General features: G+C 42.1%; 1 protein-coding gene across 8 annotated transcripts in view; it reads right to left on the minus strand.

Moving 5' to 3' along the window:
* CCDC88A (coiled-coil domain containing 88A) overlaps positions 1-17,278 on the minus strand; it is a 185,390-nt gene that overhangs the window by 105,691 nt on the left and 62,421 nt on the right. For all 8 annotated transcript variants that reach the window (XM_075595981.1, XM_075595983.1, XM_075595982.1 and 5 more), the window contains exon 3: positions 9,223-9,331. In XM_075595981.1, the coding sequence (XP_075452096.1) occupies positions 9,223-9,331 (109 nt within the window). The remainder of the gene's footprint in view (positions 1-9,222; positions 9,332-17,278) is intronic.

Below are 17,278 nucleotides of genomic sequence, written 5' to 3' on the forward strand. Positions count from 1 at the left end.
GAGCAGGGGTGCGCAAACTGGGGGGCGTGTGGCGCTAACAGAGGCCCCGCACTCTTCCCCAAAGCATTTAAATGAAATGCTGGGAATCGCGCAAGGCCTCTAAGTCCCTTACCTTGTCTCTGGCGACGCCTCGCCATGGGGTCACATGATGTGACATGACGTCAGAATGCTGGAGACAAGGTAAGGGGGGCGGGGATAGAAGGGGCGCGAGCAGGGGGGGCACAGGGGGAAAAGTTTGCGCACCCCTTCTCTAGGGTGGAGAGGTAAAGATAATGATTCATAATTTAGGCAGATTAGATGAATGGCTGAGTGTGGCAACTGCAATTTAAGTGCAAAAAGTACAAAATAACACCACTGGTTAAAAAAAAAAAAAAATTCCTAAATGCAGAGTACAGAAATAATGACATTATAATATCAACTATTATAGATTAAAGGGTCTTCGGATTATTTCAGCCGATTTAAAAGTAGGCGAGCAATGTAACAAAGCAATGCAAAAAGTCAGCAGGTTGTTAAGTTGTATAGGGAGAGGTATTAGGCCTGGGACATGGTGCAGGGAGGAGCGCTGGGCAGCGCTGACGCTCATGCTCTCCTGCTCAAGCAGGAGATTTTTCTTGTCCCTGCATGAGCGTCAGCGAGCGCGCTTGTGTGCCGGGCGGGAGGCGGGGCTAGCGCGCCACGTCACGGCGCCGACGTCATGGACTGCCATTGGCTTCTGGCAGTCACGTGACCGGCCCTGCGCTTCCCTCAGCGGGAAAACTAAAATTGGCTTGTCGGCTGAAGTTCCACACTCCTCCGCACGCCTGCGGAAGCGCCGTCTAAAGCCGCGCTGATAGGGATAATGTTTCCCCTCAGTGCGGCTCAGCACCGTCTTTTTGACCATGTCCGAGGCCTTAGCAGCAGAAAGAGTTGGGGTGATGGCACTTTATAGATCATTGGTAAGAACTCACTATGTTCAGTTCTGGAGACTATGTATATACTGTAGTAGTGTAGTTCTGAATCCTTTTGTAATAAAACAGACATACAGAAGAACAAGTTAGTGCGTCTCTGTGCGCAAGTGTGTAAAACCAATGTTTATGTGCTGTGTGGTGTGCAAGTTAAGATATTTTTGTCAAAGAAAAAAATGATGACGCTAGTAGGAGGAGTTTGGATGTTGCCTTTTGGCGCACATATGTAACAATAAATGACAAGTATGCGTCACTTGTGTGTGTCAAACACATCAGCATGGTATGTGAAGTTTGGTGCAAACAATAAATGCTAGAAGACAAACATTTCTTAGTGCATCCATTTGTATGAACATAATCTCTCTATGCGTTGCATTATTGATGCTTTATCGGTCAGCAATTTATGTAATTGGTGAACTAAGCATTTGATCAAGGGTAAAATAAGGGGAGGGTAAAATAAGGGGAGGGTAAAATAAGATAATAGTAACAGGAAAAAATAAATATTTTCCTTCATAATTCATGTACTTTTAAAATTGCGTTTAAGACTGGCAATATATTTATGTACATATAATGTAACATGACGCACTCCATACAAATACCAAGAAGACATGTGTCAAATGGAAGAACATGAATAATGACATACCAACGTAAGTCGCTAAGGATTTCAGGTAAGTAAATGTATTTTTAACATATAATAGAAGGGTGAATCTGCGCTCGTGCTTTCAAGAGTGTTGGTAGATGGAATAAGTAACTCCCACTCCTTGCAGCTGCTGTGTGTGGGAGCCCTCCCGGCTCCACAAAGCTCCACCGAAGAAAATACTCGAGGATCAAACAGGAAAAAGAAGCACACACAGCACACCACAGGTAAGTGGTATATTTAAACAAGTAAGTAACAACTTACAAAGTAAAAAGTAGATGGATGAGTCACAATACACTGCGCCTTCGGCCGTACGAGATGCCAGGGGAGTGTGGTATTAGTCGGCTTCAAGTCCCGCATGCAGGGACTAGCTTGATGGTGCCGGCAATCCTGCACTTCCGGATTGCATCTCCCTCAAGGAACTCGGCATACAGGAGGCTGGCGTGTATCCAGGAGACACCTTTAGGCACAGCGGCAAACACTGATAAAAATCAGCGGTGCCTGGACCGTTCCTGGCACCGCTGATTTTTATCAGTGTTTGCCTCTGTGCCTAACAGTGTCTCCTGGATACACGCCAGCCTCCTGTATGCCGAGTTCCTTCAGGGAGATGCAATCCGGAAGTGCAGGATTGCCGGCACCATCAAGCTAGTCCCTGCATGCGGGACTTGAAGCCGACTAATACCACACTCCCCTGGCATCTCGTACGGCCGAAGGCGCAGTGTATTGTGACTCATCCATCTACTTTTTACTTCATTGGAAGTTGCTACTTTCTTATTTTACTCGTTTAAATATACCACTTTCCTCTGGTGCGCTGTGTGTGCTTCTTTTTCATATTTTTAACATAATTAATGTTTTCTTTTAGTTTGGAAAAGATAAGGTTTTTATACATAGTATCCAGAAGGACCTAACTAAATTAGAGATTGTGCACAGAAGGGCTACTTAAAGGCGCAGTTCCTCCCTCCCCCCCATTTAGTTATATGTATGGGAAGAAAGGGGTCTCCTGAGCTGAACCGCATTACTTTCAGCTCTGAGGACCCCCGGCTTCCCAAGATATTGCAGGTACTTAATGGAAGTTTAAATCCCCTGCGCGACGCGGGACAGTAGGAAGCCGCTATGGATGACATTGTGGCTTCCTATTGGTCCAGGTGACAGATTTAAACCTCCATTTTGTTTCCCCCGGAAGAGGAGTGGAACGTACACTGGTAAGTATCTCGGGAAGTAGGGAGTCCCCGGAGCACAAATTAAATGTGCTTCCTAAACATGTAAATATTTGTTTTCCCAAAGAGGACTATACTATAAAACTTAACAGGGAAGACTGAAGGATCTCAATATGTACAGCTTGGAGGAGAGAAGGATGAGAGTGGGGAATGATTAAAAACTTTCAAATACATAAAGGGTTTGAATAAAGTACAGAAAGGAAGCATATTTTAGAGAGCAAAAAAAATAGATCATGTGAGGAAGTATTTCTTCATGGAAAGTGTGATGGATTCATAGAATTGCCTCCCAACAAAGGTAAGGAAAACGCAATAATGCTTGCTAATGTGATTCTACATATAAAACAAAGCCAAAGATCAAATGGGATCGGAGGTTTTACAGCAGATCGAAAAATGGGCAGACGAGGTGGGCCAAGTGGTTCTTATCCACTGACAAATTCTGTGTTTCTATGTAGTCGTTTTGAAGTTATTTGTGAAACAAACTTGCAGGAATAATGATTCCGATTAAACAGAGTTAGTTTTACAAAGGAAACACTCATTGTGCAATGTGAAGTCAAGATAAAATGTATACTCTATGCATACTGTATGAAACTGTACTGTATATGCATACTGTATGAAACTGTATATGCACACTGTATGAAGATGTATATGCATACTGTATGAAGATGTATATGCATACTGTATGAAGATGTATATGCATACTGTATGAAGATGTATACTGTATGAATATACAGCATACTGTATGAAAACGTACTGTATGAAGACGTATATACATACTATATGAAAATGCTATAACTCAAGTATACAAAAAATTTACTCATGGGCACTTCCTAATATATCTTCAGATTAGTGTAACAAAATATTACGTACACAAATGATAAGGCTGATTTATGCATAAAGTTGTGTCATCTTTATTATTCAGTTATCGTATTATACAGGAATGTGGCCCCATGCTATTCACTTCTCTGTTTACACTGAATATATTGACTTTGGGGTTTGAAGTTATATTTGTGCATATTGTTTTCTTCTGAGGAATATTTATTGTTATGTATTAACTCTATTATATAAATACTACTTCCGTTAATAGAAGGTCAGAAGGGCCACATTTCACAAATGTAATTTCAGAATACAAAGGAGTGCCGGCACAGGATGCGGCTGTTAGATCTGCGACCCAGGGCAACAAAACAATGTATTGTGCCTTATTTGATTTCGTGTTTCTAAATAAGAGGCCACCTGTCAGAACACACTAAATCCCGATATACCTATAACATTGAAACGGTGTCATAGGGCCTTATGCAGAGAGCATCGTTATTTCGAAATTCGCCATTTTTTGTACAATTTCGCGCAGAAACCGGCAGAAAATGGCGTGTTCCGAAAAACGCGCCATTTTGTTTTTTCAATTGCTAAAATTCGCCTCGCGGCTGGCGAGAACCTCCATCTCGCCATTTTTAAAACTCTCCGAATGCAGAGAGGTGCGAACGGCAAGTAGCGGCTGTTCGCGCCAAAAAATGGCGCGATTCTCGCATTTTTGCCGCGCCAGGAAAAGATGGCAAGATGGCGCTCGCCGCCTATAGTAAAGGGGAAAAAAAAGGCGCGAATTTGTTTTTACACGTTTCTGAAGCGCGCATCTCGCCAATTTAAACTCGCCACACGCATCCATGTTAAACATAGCAGAATTCGCACTTTTCTGCATATGGAGAATAAAACTCTCCAAAAAAGCTACTTTTTATGAAATTCGCCAATTTTAAAATTCTATGCTCTCTGCATGAGGCCCATAATCGGAAGAATATATATATATATATATATATATATATATATATATATATATATATATATATATATATACATATATATATATACATATATATATACATACATACATACATACATATACACACACACAGTTAGGTGCAGAAATAATTGAACACTGACACAATTTTCCTAATTTTGACTCTGTACGCCACCACAATGGATTTCAAATGAAACAACCGAGGTGCAATAGAAGTGCAGACTTTCAGCTTTGATTCAAGGGGTTGAACAAAATATCGTATGGAACGTTTAGGAATTGCAACCATTTTCATACACAGTCCCCTTATTTCAGGGGCTCAAATGTAATTGGACAAATTAACACAATCATAAATAAAATGTTCATTTTTAATACTTTTTCGAGAATCCTTTGCAGGCAATGACTGCTTGAAGTCTGGAATGCATGGACATCACCAAACGCTGGGTTTCCTCCTTTGTGATGCTTTGCCAGGCCTTTACTGCAGCTGTCTTCAGTTGTTTGTTCGTGGGTCTTTCTGCCTTCAGTTTTTCTTCAGTAATTGAAATGCATGCTCGATCGGGTTGAGATCAGGTGATTGACTCGGCCATTGCAGAATATTCCACTTCTTTGACTTAAAAAACTCCTGGGTTGCTTTTGCCCATGCCAAAACACTGCTTCCACCATGTTTTACAGATGATGTGTATGCTTTGGATCATAAGCCATTCCAAGCCTCCTCCATACTTTTTTCTTCCCATCATTCTGGTACAGGTTGATCTTAGTTTCATCTGTCCAAAGAATGCTGTTCCAGAACTGGGCTGGCTTTTTTTTAGATATTGTTTGGCAAACTCTAATCTGGCCTTTCTATTCTTGAGGCTTATGAATGGTTTGCACCTTGTGGTGAACCCTCTGTATTTGCTCTCATGAAGTCTTCTCTTTATGGTAGACTTGGATAATGATATGCCTACCTCCTGCAGAGTGTTCTTCACTTGGCTGGATGTTGTGAAGGGGTTTTTCTTTACCATGGAAAGGATCCTATGATCATCCACCACTGTTGTCCAGGCCTTTTTGTGTTGCAGAGCTCACCAGTGCGTTCTTTTTTTCTCAGAATGTACCAAACTGTTGATTTGGCCACTCCTAATGTTCCTGCTATCTCTGATGGATTTTCTTTTTTTTTGCAGCCTAAGAATGCCCTGTTTCACTTGCATTGAGAGCTCCTTTGACCACATATTGTGGGTTCACAGTAACAGTTTCCAAATGCGAATGCCACACCTGGAATCAACCCCAGACCGTTTACCTGCTTAATTGATGATGAAATAACGAAGGAATAGCCACACCTCTCCATGAAACAGATTTTGAGTCAATTGTCCAATTACTTTTGGTCCCTTTAAAAAGAGGGGGCTACATATTAAAGAGATGTAATTCCTAAACCCTTCCTCCAATTTGGATGTAAATACCCTCAAATTAAAACTGATAGACTGCACTTTAAGCCAATATTCATTATTTAACTGTAACTTGAATTTATTTTGGTACACAGCCGAAATAACAAAACGTATCAGTGTCCAATTATTTCCGGACCTAACTGTATGTGTGTGTATAGACACATACACACACACACACACACACACATCTGTAGCATGTCTTATTGTTCCAGGTGCTACGATCCCGTGATTGTGCCGATTACGGGCCAGGAGAATTACCACTGCCGGAGGTCCCATTGAAAGGAATGGACCACTCACAGCGCCGTCGTGGCTGCCACATCTGCCAGTGCTGTGTAGTTTTGGCTGCGGCACCGGTAACAGTAAGACTGGCTACGTACGTACATATATATGTATATATACACACACATATGCACACACAATTTTATACTTTGATGATTTGTGCTTAGGTTGATTATACAGCTGCTTGAGAATAAAGCAAAGTAAATGTCCCCACTCCTCCTAGCATCAGATGGCTTTAATCATATGCAAGATAATAACAGAGGAATAATTCCCTTATAATCCTGATAGAAGAATTATTGTTCTTATTGTTATTGCATCTGCGCACGCTCTTTAAAAGGAAGCATTTAGTGTGCCACTGAAATACATATATAACATGGTGTAGCAATGGACAGACCGCAGCATTTTCCATACCAGTCAGCTGTAGTACCGTACAATTTTTGTGAATTAGATGATTCTATTTTCAATTATCTACAGTGCACTGCCATTCTAATGCGTTACAGTGCACTGCCATTCTAATGCGTTACAGTGCACTGCCATTCTAATGCGTTACAGTGCACTGCCATTCTAATGCGTTACAGTGCACTGCCATTCTAATGCGTTACAGTGCACTGCCATTCTAATGCGTTACAGTGAACTGCCATTCTAATGCGTTACAGTGCAGTGCCATTCTAATGCGTTACAGTGCACTGCCATTCTAATGCGTTACAGTGCACTGCCATTCTAATGCGTTACAGTGCACTGCCATTCTAATAAGTTACAGTGCACTGCCATTCTAATGCGTTGCAGAGCACTGCCATGCTAATGAGTTACAGAGCACTGCCATGCTATTGAGTTACAGAGCACTGCCATTCTAATGCGTTACAGTGCACTGCTATTCTAATGCGTTGCAGAGCACTGCCATGCTAATGTGTTACAGAGCACTGCCATGCTAATGAGTTACAGAGCACTGCCATGCTAATGAGTTACAGAGCACTGCCATGCTAATGAGTTACAGAGCACTGCCATTCTAATGAGTTACAGTGCACGGCCATTCTAATGAGTTACAGTGCACTGCCATGCTAATGAGTTACAGAGCACTGCCATGCTAATGAGTTACAGAGCACTGCCATTCTAATGAGTTACAGAGCACTGCCATTCTAATGAGTTACAGAGCACTGCTAATTTTTAAAGATACTTTTTTAAAAAAAATATTGATGGAAGCCTCCAAAAAGGTTGGGCAAGTAACTTAACACATCAGTTGTGCAGCAACATATAGTTAAGAAGAACACCATAGAGGTATACACACGTGTTATGGGTATTTTACTCGTCAGTCTCAAAGTACAAATCCCAAGTTTTCAAATATAAAATCACCAAAAGGCTTTTTGTTGAAGGGATTGTCTCACCAAAAAGAAATAGAAATACATAAATAAAAAACAGAGAGAGGGCAAAATACAGAGGAAACAGGTTAAAATCTTAATATGGAAAAAGTAGAAACCAAAAGTGTCGTGAGGTAACAAAGTGGAGGTTGTGATTATGCCGCAGCTAAATCCTGAGTAGCTGGAAAATTTCTATTACCACGTCAACATCAGGGGATGATACAGCTGTGGGAGGTGATGACAGAGCAATTATTCCAAGTTGTGATTGATCAAAGTGCCAGGCTTAATCACGCCAATACCAACTCCCAGGCCCACTCAGCCCTCACTCGGGCTCATATCAGCACGGGTGTCAGACAATCTGATAGATGTTTAAAGGTGTTTCAAATTGGATCTAAAAGTGCAAATTCCAAGTTAAAAATCTCAGGATTTGCAGGCTACTCTGATTTTATGTATTTATACAATGTCTACACTGGTTTTATGCAAATTCCAGTGTTATGTATTCAAATGTGGCAGTGATCAGGGCTGTGGTTTTTTTTCTCTTCAGTTTTCGAAGTTCACAATGGAAGCCATTTTAGCAGGACTCCAAAGTATTATTTTATTACCCTAGAAAATTATTTTACAGTGATGTAAACAAGATGAAAATAATATTTATACAAAAATAGTTAGGGCTGCTGCATAAAAATAATTCCTTCCCCAAGACAAAAGGGAAGAAAGCCTAAAATCCGTTCAGTAACCCTATGAAAATCCCAATGTTGACACAATCCTGGCAACAATGCTAGATATTATCAGCTTGCTGAAACCATTAATACATACAGCAGCGAAGATACAAAAGCACATGTCCTTCTTCGGCTAAGGCCCCACTGCACGCGCCAGCCTTGCGTCCTGGCGGCGCTTGCACGGCACTTCACCGCGATCTGTAGGGAGCTTTTTTTAGGCAAGGAGGGGCGAGGCCAAAACGGGTCAGGTGAAAATAATTCCTACCCAGGAAGGACGAAACGAGCACGCTAAAAAGAATGCCATGTCGATGTAAATTACAGTTTTAATGCCATCCTTCCCCCCATTTCAATTAAAACGAGCTGAAAAAGGGGGGAAAAAAACCCTTCCGTTATAGCCCAGTCCGATGCAATTCTCTGCATCGATAGGACACTGCCTGCAGCATTTCCCCCCCCCCCCCCCAGCAGCTATAATAATAGTAAATCAAACTAATTTATTTGCAATGGAAATTTCTGGCAAATCTCTGGTAACATGAAAATAAACATGTTCCTGATTGGCTCCCTAGCGCACCATGTGATGCGTCGCCGCACAGGAACACAATCCAGTAGTATCCCCTGCTGGCTGACGTGTCACCAGTATGCAGTGAGCCAGGAAGCGAGTAGTCACTGGGGACTGCTAGGTAGCATGTAAGGGGCTGTGAGAGGTGCGCACGCGGCTGCGCACAACACCGGCTGCAGCGGGGACCTAGCCTTAGAAATAGCGGTTACCAAAACAGGACAACTGAAAATGATACCAAATTCTCCAATAATGTTCAGCAGTAAGCACTGAATAAAAATCTTCAAGTTACTCTTTTTCAGCAAAGTGAAAAATGTACTCACCTGATAGTAAGATTTGATTAATTTCACCAAAACAGATAAGTTTTGTATTCGAAGGGAAGCATCGTTATTGATCTTTTTATATATTCTTTGATTGTCTGCTTTAGGATTTCTGAAATGGAAAAGAAAAACGTGAATTAATTGACAAGGATTGAAAAGTGCCGGGTGTCTGTTCCCCTGAACGCCTAAAATGTTGCCGCTAGAGCCCCCAGCAACAGCGCTCCCCATCATAGTGTGCTAGCACAACCGCAAAGCCGGATAAGGCGCGCCATAATCGAGAGATCAATCAGCGACGCTTAGTCTGGCATGTGAGGCTGGGGGGTGTAGCGCCAATCGTAGAGGTAACTAGTATGAGTTTGTGTTTTTGTGTGTGTGTGTCACAGACACACCCGCCCTCTCCTGCTCAACAAAAAACTTTGTTTCTTAAAAATGTAGACTACGTTTTCAAAATTTGTATCAACCCCCCATTTAGGGGAATGTTACAGAAACACACACGTCGAGGGCGCGGACGTCTCTGGTCACAATCTCCCTCTCGTAGCACAAAATCCCACCTAGCTGGCACCTCCGCGGCCCATCCCTCAAAATAGAAGAGAAAGTCCATGGCCGCCACGTCATGACGTCGCCTCCAGCCCTGAGCGGCTATTGCACTATGTAATCTCTCTCGCCGTTCAGCGTATCCTTGATTGAACACACAGGGAGGAGAGGGGCCAGCCCAGAACTGCAGGCGATGACATGATGCAAACCTACAAGTCACGAAGCAGAGGCCATTCCGGACGAGAGAAGTGCGAAGGAGCTGATCAACCCAAAAAGGACCTCATGCTGGGAAAGGGAGACCATGACAGGGCCAAGCCAAAAAACGATTTTGCAATCCATTCAAAGTGATCTGGAACCGTCTGACTATTAACTACACATGGTTCAAATTACTACATTTCACCTGGATCTGAACCTTTTCAACCTAAAACATGGGTTTAGCATTATGAGTTTGGATAGACCACAATAATGTGCAGCCACTCTATAAACGTTTGACAAATAAACTATGCTCCGTTTTTTTTCTTTCCCTCACAGTATATAGAAATAATCAGTGTACAAATTCTGTTTCTACAACAATGGCTTTCATTTTCCTCTCAGTTTCATGAAGTTCAATGTCAATAATTGTGGAACTTTCCTCAGTAACAAAAGCCCTTGCAATGAAATGCACATAATACAAGATTAGGCTACATAGAAATGCAAAGACATTTTAGAGAAAGACAAAGAACATCGCCATGCTAAACACAACAACACGCTTGGGTATGTGTTCTCAAAACGGAAACTTGAAGTGACAGAGAATTATTCTAATATCCTCACCCAACATCCCCTCTCCGGTCATTCCTTAGATGCCCCAAACTATACGCATGCCACAATTTTCTGATCACATTAAGACCTACTGATTAGCACCAAGGCAAACTTTGTTTTGATACACATACAGCGATATGTGCACTAGATGAATGAAAACTGACCAAAGTAAACCCAGTATTTAAGAAAAGGCTCAAAGGGGAACCCCATCACAAGAATCCAATCAACATTACTCTTTCCAGGTAGGCTGGTGGAAACTGGAGTTGTTAAGCACATATGAAAATACATGTGGTGGATGGAGGAGCCTGTTTTGAGTAGAGGGAGCAAGTCAATAACCATGGGAATAAAGGAAATCTATCTAACACAGCGCCACTGAATCATCAAAACGCTATGCACTGTATCGTGCTCGAATCGGCAATATTTGCCATTAAAAGTCAATGGGCGAGAAAGCAGATTCGGGTGCAGATCGCGTTTGGATGACTCCCGGCAGCTTCTGGTAAACTCCTTCCACAAAGCCTCTTAACCGCAAACGTGGATGTGGATAAGCAGAAATGAATTTGGTGGATCAAAGTCTTCACACTATGATGCGCGCTCTTTCAAGACTGTATTAAGAAAGTAATGCAAATGCACATAACCCCACACAAATACACAAGCACCTGGGCTGAATGTGTCATTGTTTTCAGAGTCACTCAGAGTCTGGTTCGTACCCCAGCGTCCGCTCCTTGTGACCTTGGCCAAGTCCCAATCTCCCTTTGTCTCAGCCACCAAAATTAGATTGTAAGCCCTACCAGGCACTGTGACTGCAAAAGTCTATGTACATCACTGCGTACACTGTGAGCGATATAACAGTAATATTTGTTTCTTATGTCATTCATTAGAAACAATTACATTCATACAACCAGAAATATTTACTTGGTGGAATTGTGAGCATTTTACTGTAAACCAATGTGAAGTTGCAGAAACCTTGCAAAACAGATGAGGATAAAGCCATTTAATAGGAAAAACAAAATCAGGTCAAATGAGTCAATTTAATTCACGACACTATTTTCATATTCAACCAATCTGAGTAAAAGGCAAAAAAAAAAAAAAAAAAAGAGAAGGTTTTTAATGCAGGAGTTCTCCAGCGCGGCCTACACTAGTTCTTAAAATAATATTACAAATATTATTGCTTTTCAGAACTTGAAACAAGTTTGGCCTTATGTGGAAGTCTGGCCATGCACAGAGATTCTCAGCATTATTTGCCTAAGGTGCTGGAAGCTTTTTTAGGTGGGGCTATGTTTTTTTCCTGCAAAAAAGCAAAACACCTATTTGAGTAATATTCCACAAAAGTCCCTATGTAGGCTGCATTTTCTTAAATAACTAAATGGGGGGGGGGGGTGAGGAAATATCTGCGGTTTGTTTTTTTGGATGATCTTTTTTCATTTGACCTCTCACAGCATGGAAGATGTTACGGGCTGAGGTGGTGTTTTTGCACAGCAGCAAATCAAAGGGAGCAGAGCAGCACGGCAGTATTAGGGTGCAGGTCACTGTGTAAAGGCGGAAACTACATATACAGGAGAATTACAGATCAAACTGTGACCGGGTCACTATGTGAAATTAAAATACCATTGCACAGTATAGAGCAAGATAAAGGAGCAATCCCACATAGCTCACAGAAAATGTTTTGGAAGCACCTTAACACAGAAACGAAGGACATTTTACAGATCATAGGCGACCCTGAAAAGAAGATTCTATTCAAGGTTTCCCTCTCTCCATCCCAGAGGCCAAGTAGAAAAAAAGGGAAGGGACTTTTACTGTGGTGCGCACAAGACAGGTCCTGTTCAACGCAGTGACCCATCACAAAACAGAATAGCAACAGGATAGCCAGTCTCAGTATGCACTGACAGACAGTTCTTCACAAGAACACTGCAGAACATTTGTCAGATTTCTTCATTTGCCATTTTTTTTTTACATAGAAGTGATGGAAGTGTAAATCCAAAAGTCACCAAACAACCTTTGAATCCAGGCTAATATCGTCTTAAATCTGCAATACTACATTCTCCCTCTTTTTTTTCTTTTCCTATTTGAATACTGTATGTAAAGTATGTGGCAATGTAGAATTCTACATTCTCACCCAAGCTGGCAATCTTTTAGTGCTCTTGTTATAAATCTGTAAAAATCTTGATTGTGTGCCTAACATAATGGACGCCTGTCAGTTTCAAACAATCCTTCAGTCCGTGTAACTCTGCAGCTACAATGTATCCTGATATTACTAAGGTAACATTATCTATTGTTACAGTTCACAGTTCAAACTGCTGGGAACATTGGCAACAAATTATCCCAAACAGTAAAGTGTTGCAAATATCATGCACTGCTTTGGAGGTGGGATAAAGCCTGCTACAGAAATCAAAGGATGCTTTAAACCTCATACAAATTGTATTAAGAGTTGAATAATAATAATAATAATAATAATAAAATACAGTAAGTTTTATCTAATCCTACAAAACCGATTTTTTTTTTTTTTAAATCCCATAAGATTTCACATGTTTTGTTGCTTTAATACCAAAGTCCTTACTTGGATAAAGCTCAGAGAGGCAAATCTGGATTGTAACCAAATGTGACTAAATGTGTCACACACTTTACTGTGTGTAGGGTCAGAATCATGATAAAGTCTCGGACAGAGACGAAACGCGTCAGAGTTTGTTATCTGCGATGTACAGCATGTTCTAATAAAGCTGATTTTATCTTCATCCTTTGACTGGACTCCAAGTGCTGTGACCGCCTCTACTCAACTATTTATCTACATTTTATTCGGCTGGTGCACGCAGACTCCTCACCACGATACATCCCGATAGCGCTGACGTCATACCCCCCAACCATCGGCACGCCGGAGCGCAGTGATTGCAAGGACGCACCAGCGGCTCCTCCTCTCTGAGGGAAACAGCGTGCGCTGATTCGGAATCAGCTGGTATCCATATGGAAGCTGGGTTGGCGCGGAAAAACATCTAGGACGCCACCGCAAGCTCCCTCGTCATAGGAAAGACGCCAGGGGAGACGTTCCAGCGGGATACACAGTTCAACGTATTCAGCAACTTCCCGAGGATACAACAAACACCGGGCGGGCAAGGGCAGCAGCTAACGGCACAAGGGACACAGGAGTGCGGTGTTTCTGGATACTTCATATTCCTGGACCCAGCCCCACACTGCAAAACGCCCCCCCCCCGCCACGGGTGAGTTACATTATCCTCATATTATTTTTATATGACTTATCATTCATGTCAATGGTGAGGAGCCATCTTCGGTACAGCGGACTATGGATTATTCCCATTAACCCCTTATATACTTGACTCTGGTAGCATCAGCTTTTGGGTTCATTCCCTTGTTTATATCAGAATCATGAAGGTCTGAAGGAGATGAAGGTAGAACACCGCTTATTAAAAATAGAAAGTGATGTTACAAGAAAACAATACAAAGATACTACTATCGTATAACTGCATTCTAAAACCAGAGTGATGCAAAAAGGTAAATTATTGCAACATAATGTGTTAAAGGAGATGGAGAAAAACAATAATGACCAAAATAACATTCAAATTATGCATACTTTAAAAAAAAAAAATGAGAAGTCCTTACTTTACACATGAAGTTAAGGACGATAATGTGCTTGTGTGAAATTGAATTTCTCAGGAAGCTAAGAACAATGATGAACTCTTTATTCCTGTTATGTGGGACTACCCTCGTAAAAAGGGAGGAAGCGAAAAGTGACACTATCCATTTGCATGCCCACTCACAGACTTTTGATGACCAGAGTATAAACCACGCATGAGATTTGAGACCCTGGAGCAGGCCTGGCACGTGCATGTCACATGTGGATGAACTATTTGCTGCACTATGGATAGCTACAAAATTCCATACTTCTCAAAGAGAGTACGCTGCAGCGATGATCGAGCTATTGCACATGATCAGAAATAATTTAATTGGAGTTTTCAACAAACAAAATGAGCATGTGCAGTACTACATTTCATTTGCGTTTGTATTTTCAAGGTGCTATGCTCATGTACCCAGAATCCCTGGCGGGAGTGGAAGCATTGTATGCTAAGCCAGGGGAGAGCAAATTTTTCAGCTGCACCCCCCTGCCTGCTCCACATTGCTCTCGCACCCCCCTCACCTTGCTTGGCGGCGTCATCACATGACGTGACATCTCCTGACCCCGTTGCCATGGAGATGGATGCGTGATGGCACTCCCGCGTCATTTGCCATGGCAACGCGTCCCCTGCAGCTCTTCAGAATCCCAGTAAGTTAGTTGCAGAGGCCTCACTCTATCCTCCGGCATTTAATTTAAATGCTAGGGGAGGAGGTGGGATCTATGCAACCGCCCGCGCCCCCCCAGACAAATCCCCCGCCCCCTGGGGGGCGCACCCCCCAGTTTGCGCACCGCTGTGCTAAGCGATAATGGGGAAAGACAGGGTTGCAAACCTGAGACATGCAAATGTACCCACAAGTGGTATTTTTATTTGCCATTTTCAAGATGAAAGTACCAGTTTCTCCTAATCAAAATTATTACCAGCTGTAAAAATGGGGCCTACTTTATAGCAGTCATAAGTTGCCATGGTGATACTCATTAACAGGCTTTTCCCATTAGATTTATAACAAATGCTCAGATCATTAAATCTGAATGTTAGGGCAGCACTTCACGTGTAAAAATCTTCAAAAGCACTGGCAAACGTGCTCTTACCCTTACAAAAGGAAGACACTTTTGGTGCTCCTGTGTTCATTATCAGCACCCTGACATATACTGTATAACATCATAAAATATCTGAAGCGTTTACATAGGGAAAAAGGACTAGTTGCCTTAACACTGCCTGCAGTAAGTTTCCAAGGGTTCTGCAGATGAACAGTATCGGAGTGAAAGCAAGAGCTGTCAATCACTGCTCTGCTTCCCGAAGTCACATACCACAATGCTTTGCATAGCGCTATGCCAGACATTTTGGGTCACGTCTTCAAATCAATCAATCTCATTGGAAACAAAGCAGGGTTTCAGATTTACTATATTTGGGAAAGTTGCCTATCGCCATTTCTATCACCAACACCATTTAGTATGGCATAAAAAGATTACACCCACATTGTCAGATGCCAGAAGATAACTAAGAACCAATATTAAAAAGTGCATATAAACAAAGTCAAAATCAGCTTGAGAAATAATTATTTATTGCCTTGTTTCAGCTGTTTGTTATTTCTCTTTTACTATAAGCTGCTCTATCATATTCCTAGTTGAAAGGAGAACTTTGAAGATCGTTGAACCCAAAACACAACCAAGTATATTTCTATATAATAATATAGTTATTAATATAGCTATATAATATAGTTGAATAATTTTCTACACAAAATTCATTAAAATAGTGGGGTGGGATTTTTTACGCAACTTTGACAATCAACACGCAAACAGAAAGTAATGCGAATTATGGCTGCAAAATTCTAAATCAGCTGAAGTTTCTAGACCACAGACTAGGATTGCGTCAACTGTAACAAATTTAGCAGGGCTGCCTTAACTTAAAGACGACAGGGGACATTCACCAAGTGCTGATGTGGTGTATTGCACCCACATCCAGCATTAGCTGCCATTTAAGTCAATAGCAGTTAACACAAGATCAGGATGGGATACCCTGTATTACTGCTTTATGGATACCGGCCCCAATTTAACGTATGTAACCCCCTGGTAAGGTGTATGCAACACACTCACACTACCCCCTGTCAGATTCCTCTCCAGTGTGCACTGAACATGCGACTAATGGACATGGCAGCAGCCAATAACAAAGGCTGTGAGAGAGGAGGGACTAACTAGTGAGGAGCCTTTAAGAGGGGTTGGCAGGGCCTGTGGGACAGTACTGCTAGAGCCTGAAAGAACTCAGGACTGATGGTTGGTGACTGAGGGGCAGTCAACAATCCACTGGAACGGTGGCGGGAGAGAGTGCGGTCGACCACATAATGGGGCCCAGTGGCAGCACGGAAACCATCCGAGGGGATCCTCCATGGAATCAAGTAAAGGGGTACCGAAGTGTTTTGCAAAGTACAGCCCTGCTACAGTAAATATGAGCTCCAACTCTGTGCCGGCACTACACAGACCTTCAGATCCAGGATTGGGTGGCCATAAGAAAAGACACTGACATACCTGCCCAGTGTTTATTGGGGAGTGTTCTGTTTTCTATGTACAGTGAATGTGGTTAATGATCATACGGTTGAGGATAATAATGCACTTGCGTATCCAATTCTAATCACTTTATAAATACCATTGAAATAGAAACATTGCTATAGTCTGCCTCCCCTTTGTCTGACCTAGGACCAGAATAACGTATAGGAGGAGGACTCAGGCCCCCACCTCGGCAGTAGGTGTCAGTCTGCGGAAAATAAGAGGGGTTACACATGGTTGGAGGATAAAAAGTGTTCCAAAGGTTGGGGACAGCTTGCCCTTTATACTGAACACTGGGCTTAGTAGGAGACCAATGTGGACTGGTGAGAAGAAGCTGTAAAGAGATGCAGGTCATTGCCTGGCTGGAAATTGGCAGCACCACCAGTTGAGGACACTATACAGCTACAATGGTAATCAAGTAATATTGGTACACTATAGTTGAGGACCACACTTTCCCCTGTAATTTGTTTAAACCACCAATACAGTACTTACATATTGGGTATTACTGTAAAATTGAAGGTCACTGTCGCCATACAGTGCTGCATGTTTTCCCAACGGAATAAA

This window comes from Ascaphus truei, chromosome 4 (genome assembly GCF_040206685.1).
Source record: "Ascaphus truei isolate aAscTru1 chromosome 4, aAscTru1.hap1, whole genome shotgun sequence".
NCBI lineage: Eukaryota > Metazoa > Chordata > Amphibia > Anura > Ascaphidae > Ascaphus > Ascaphus truei.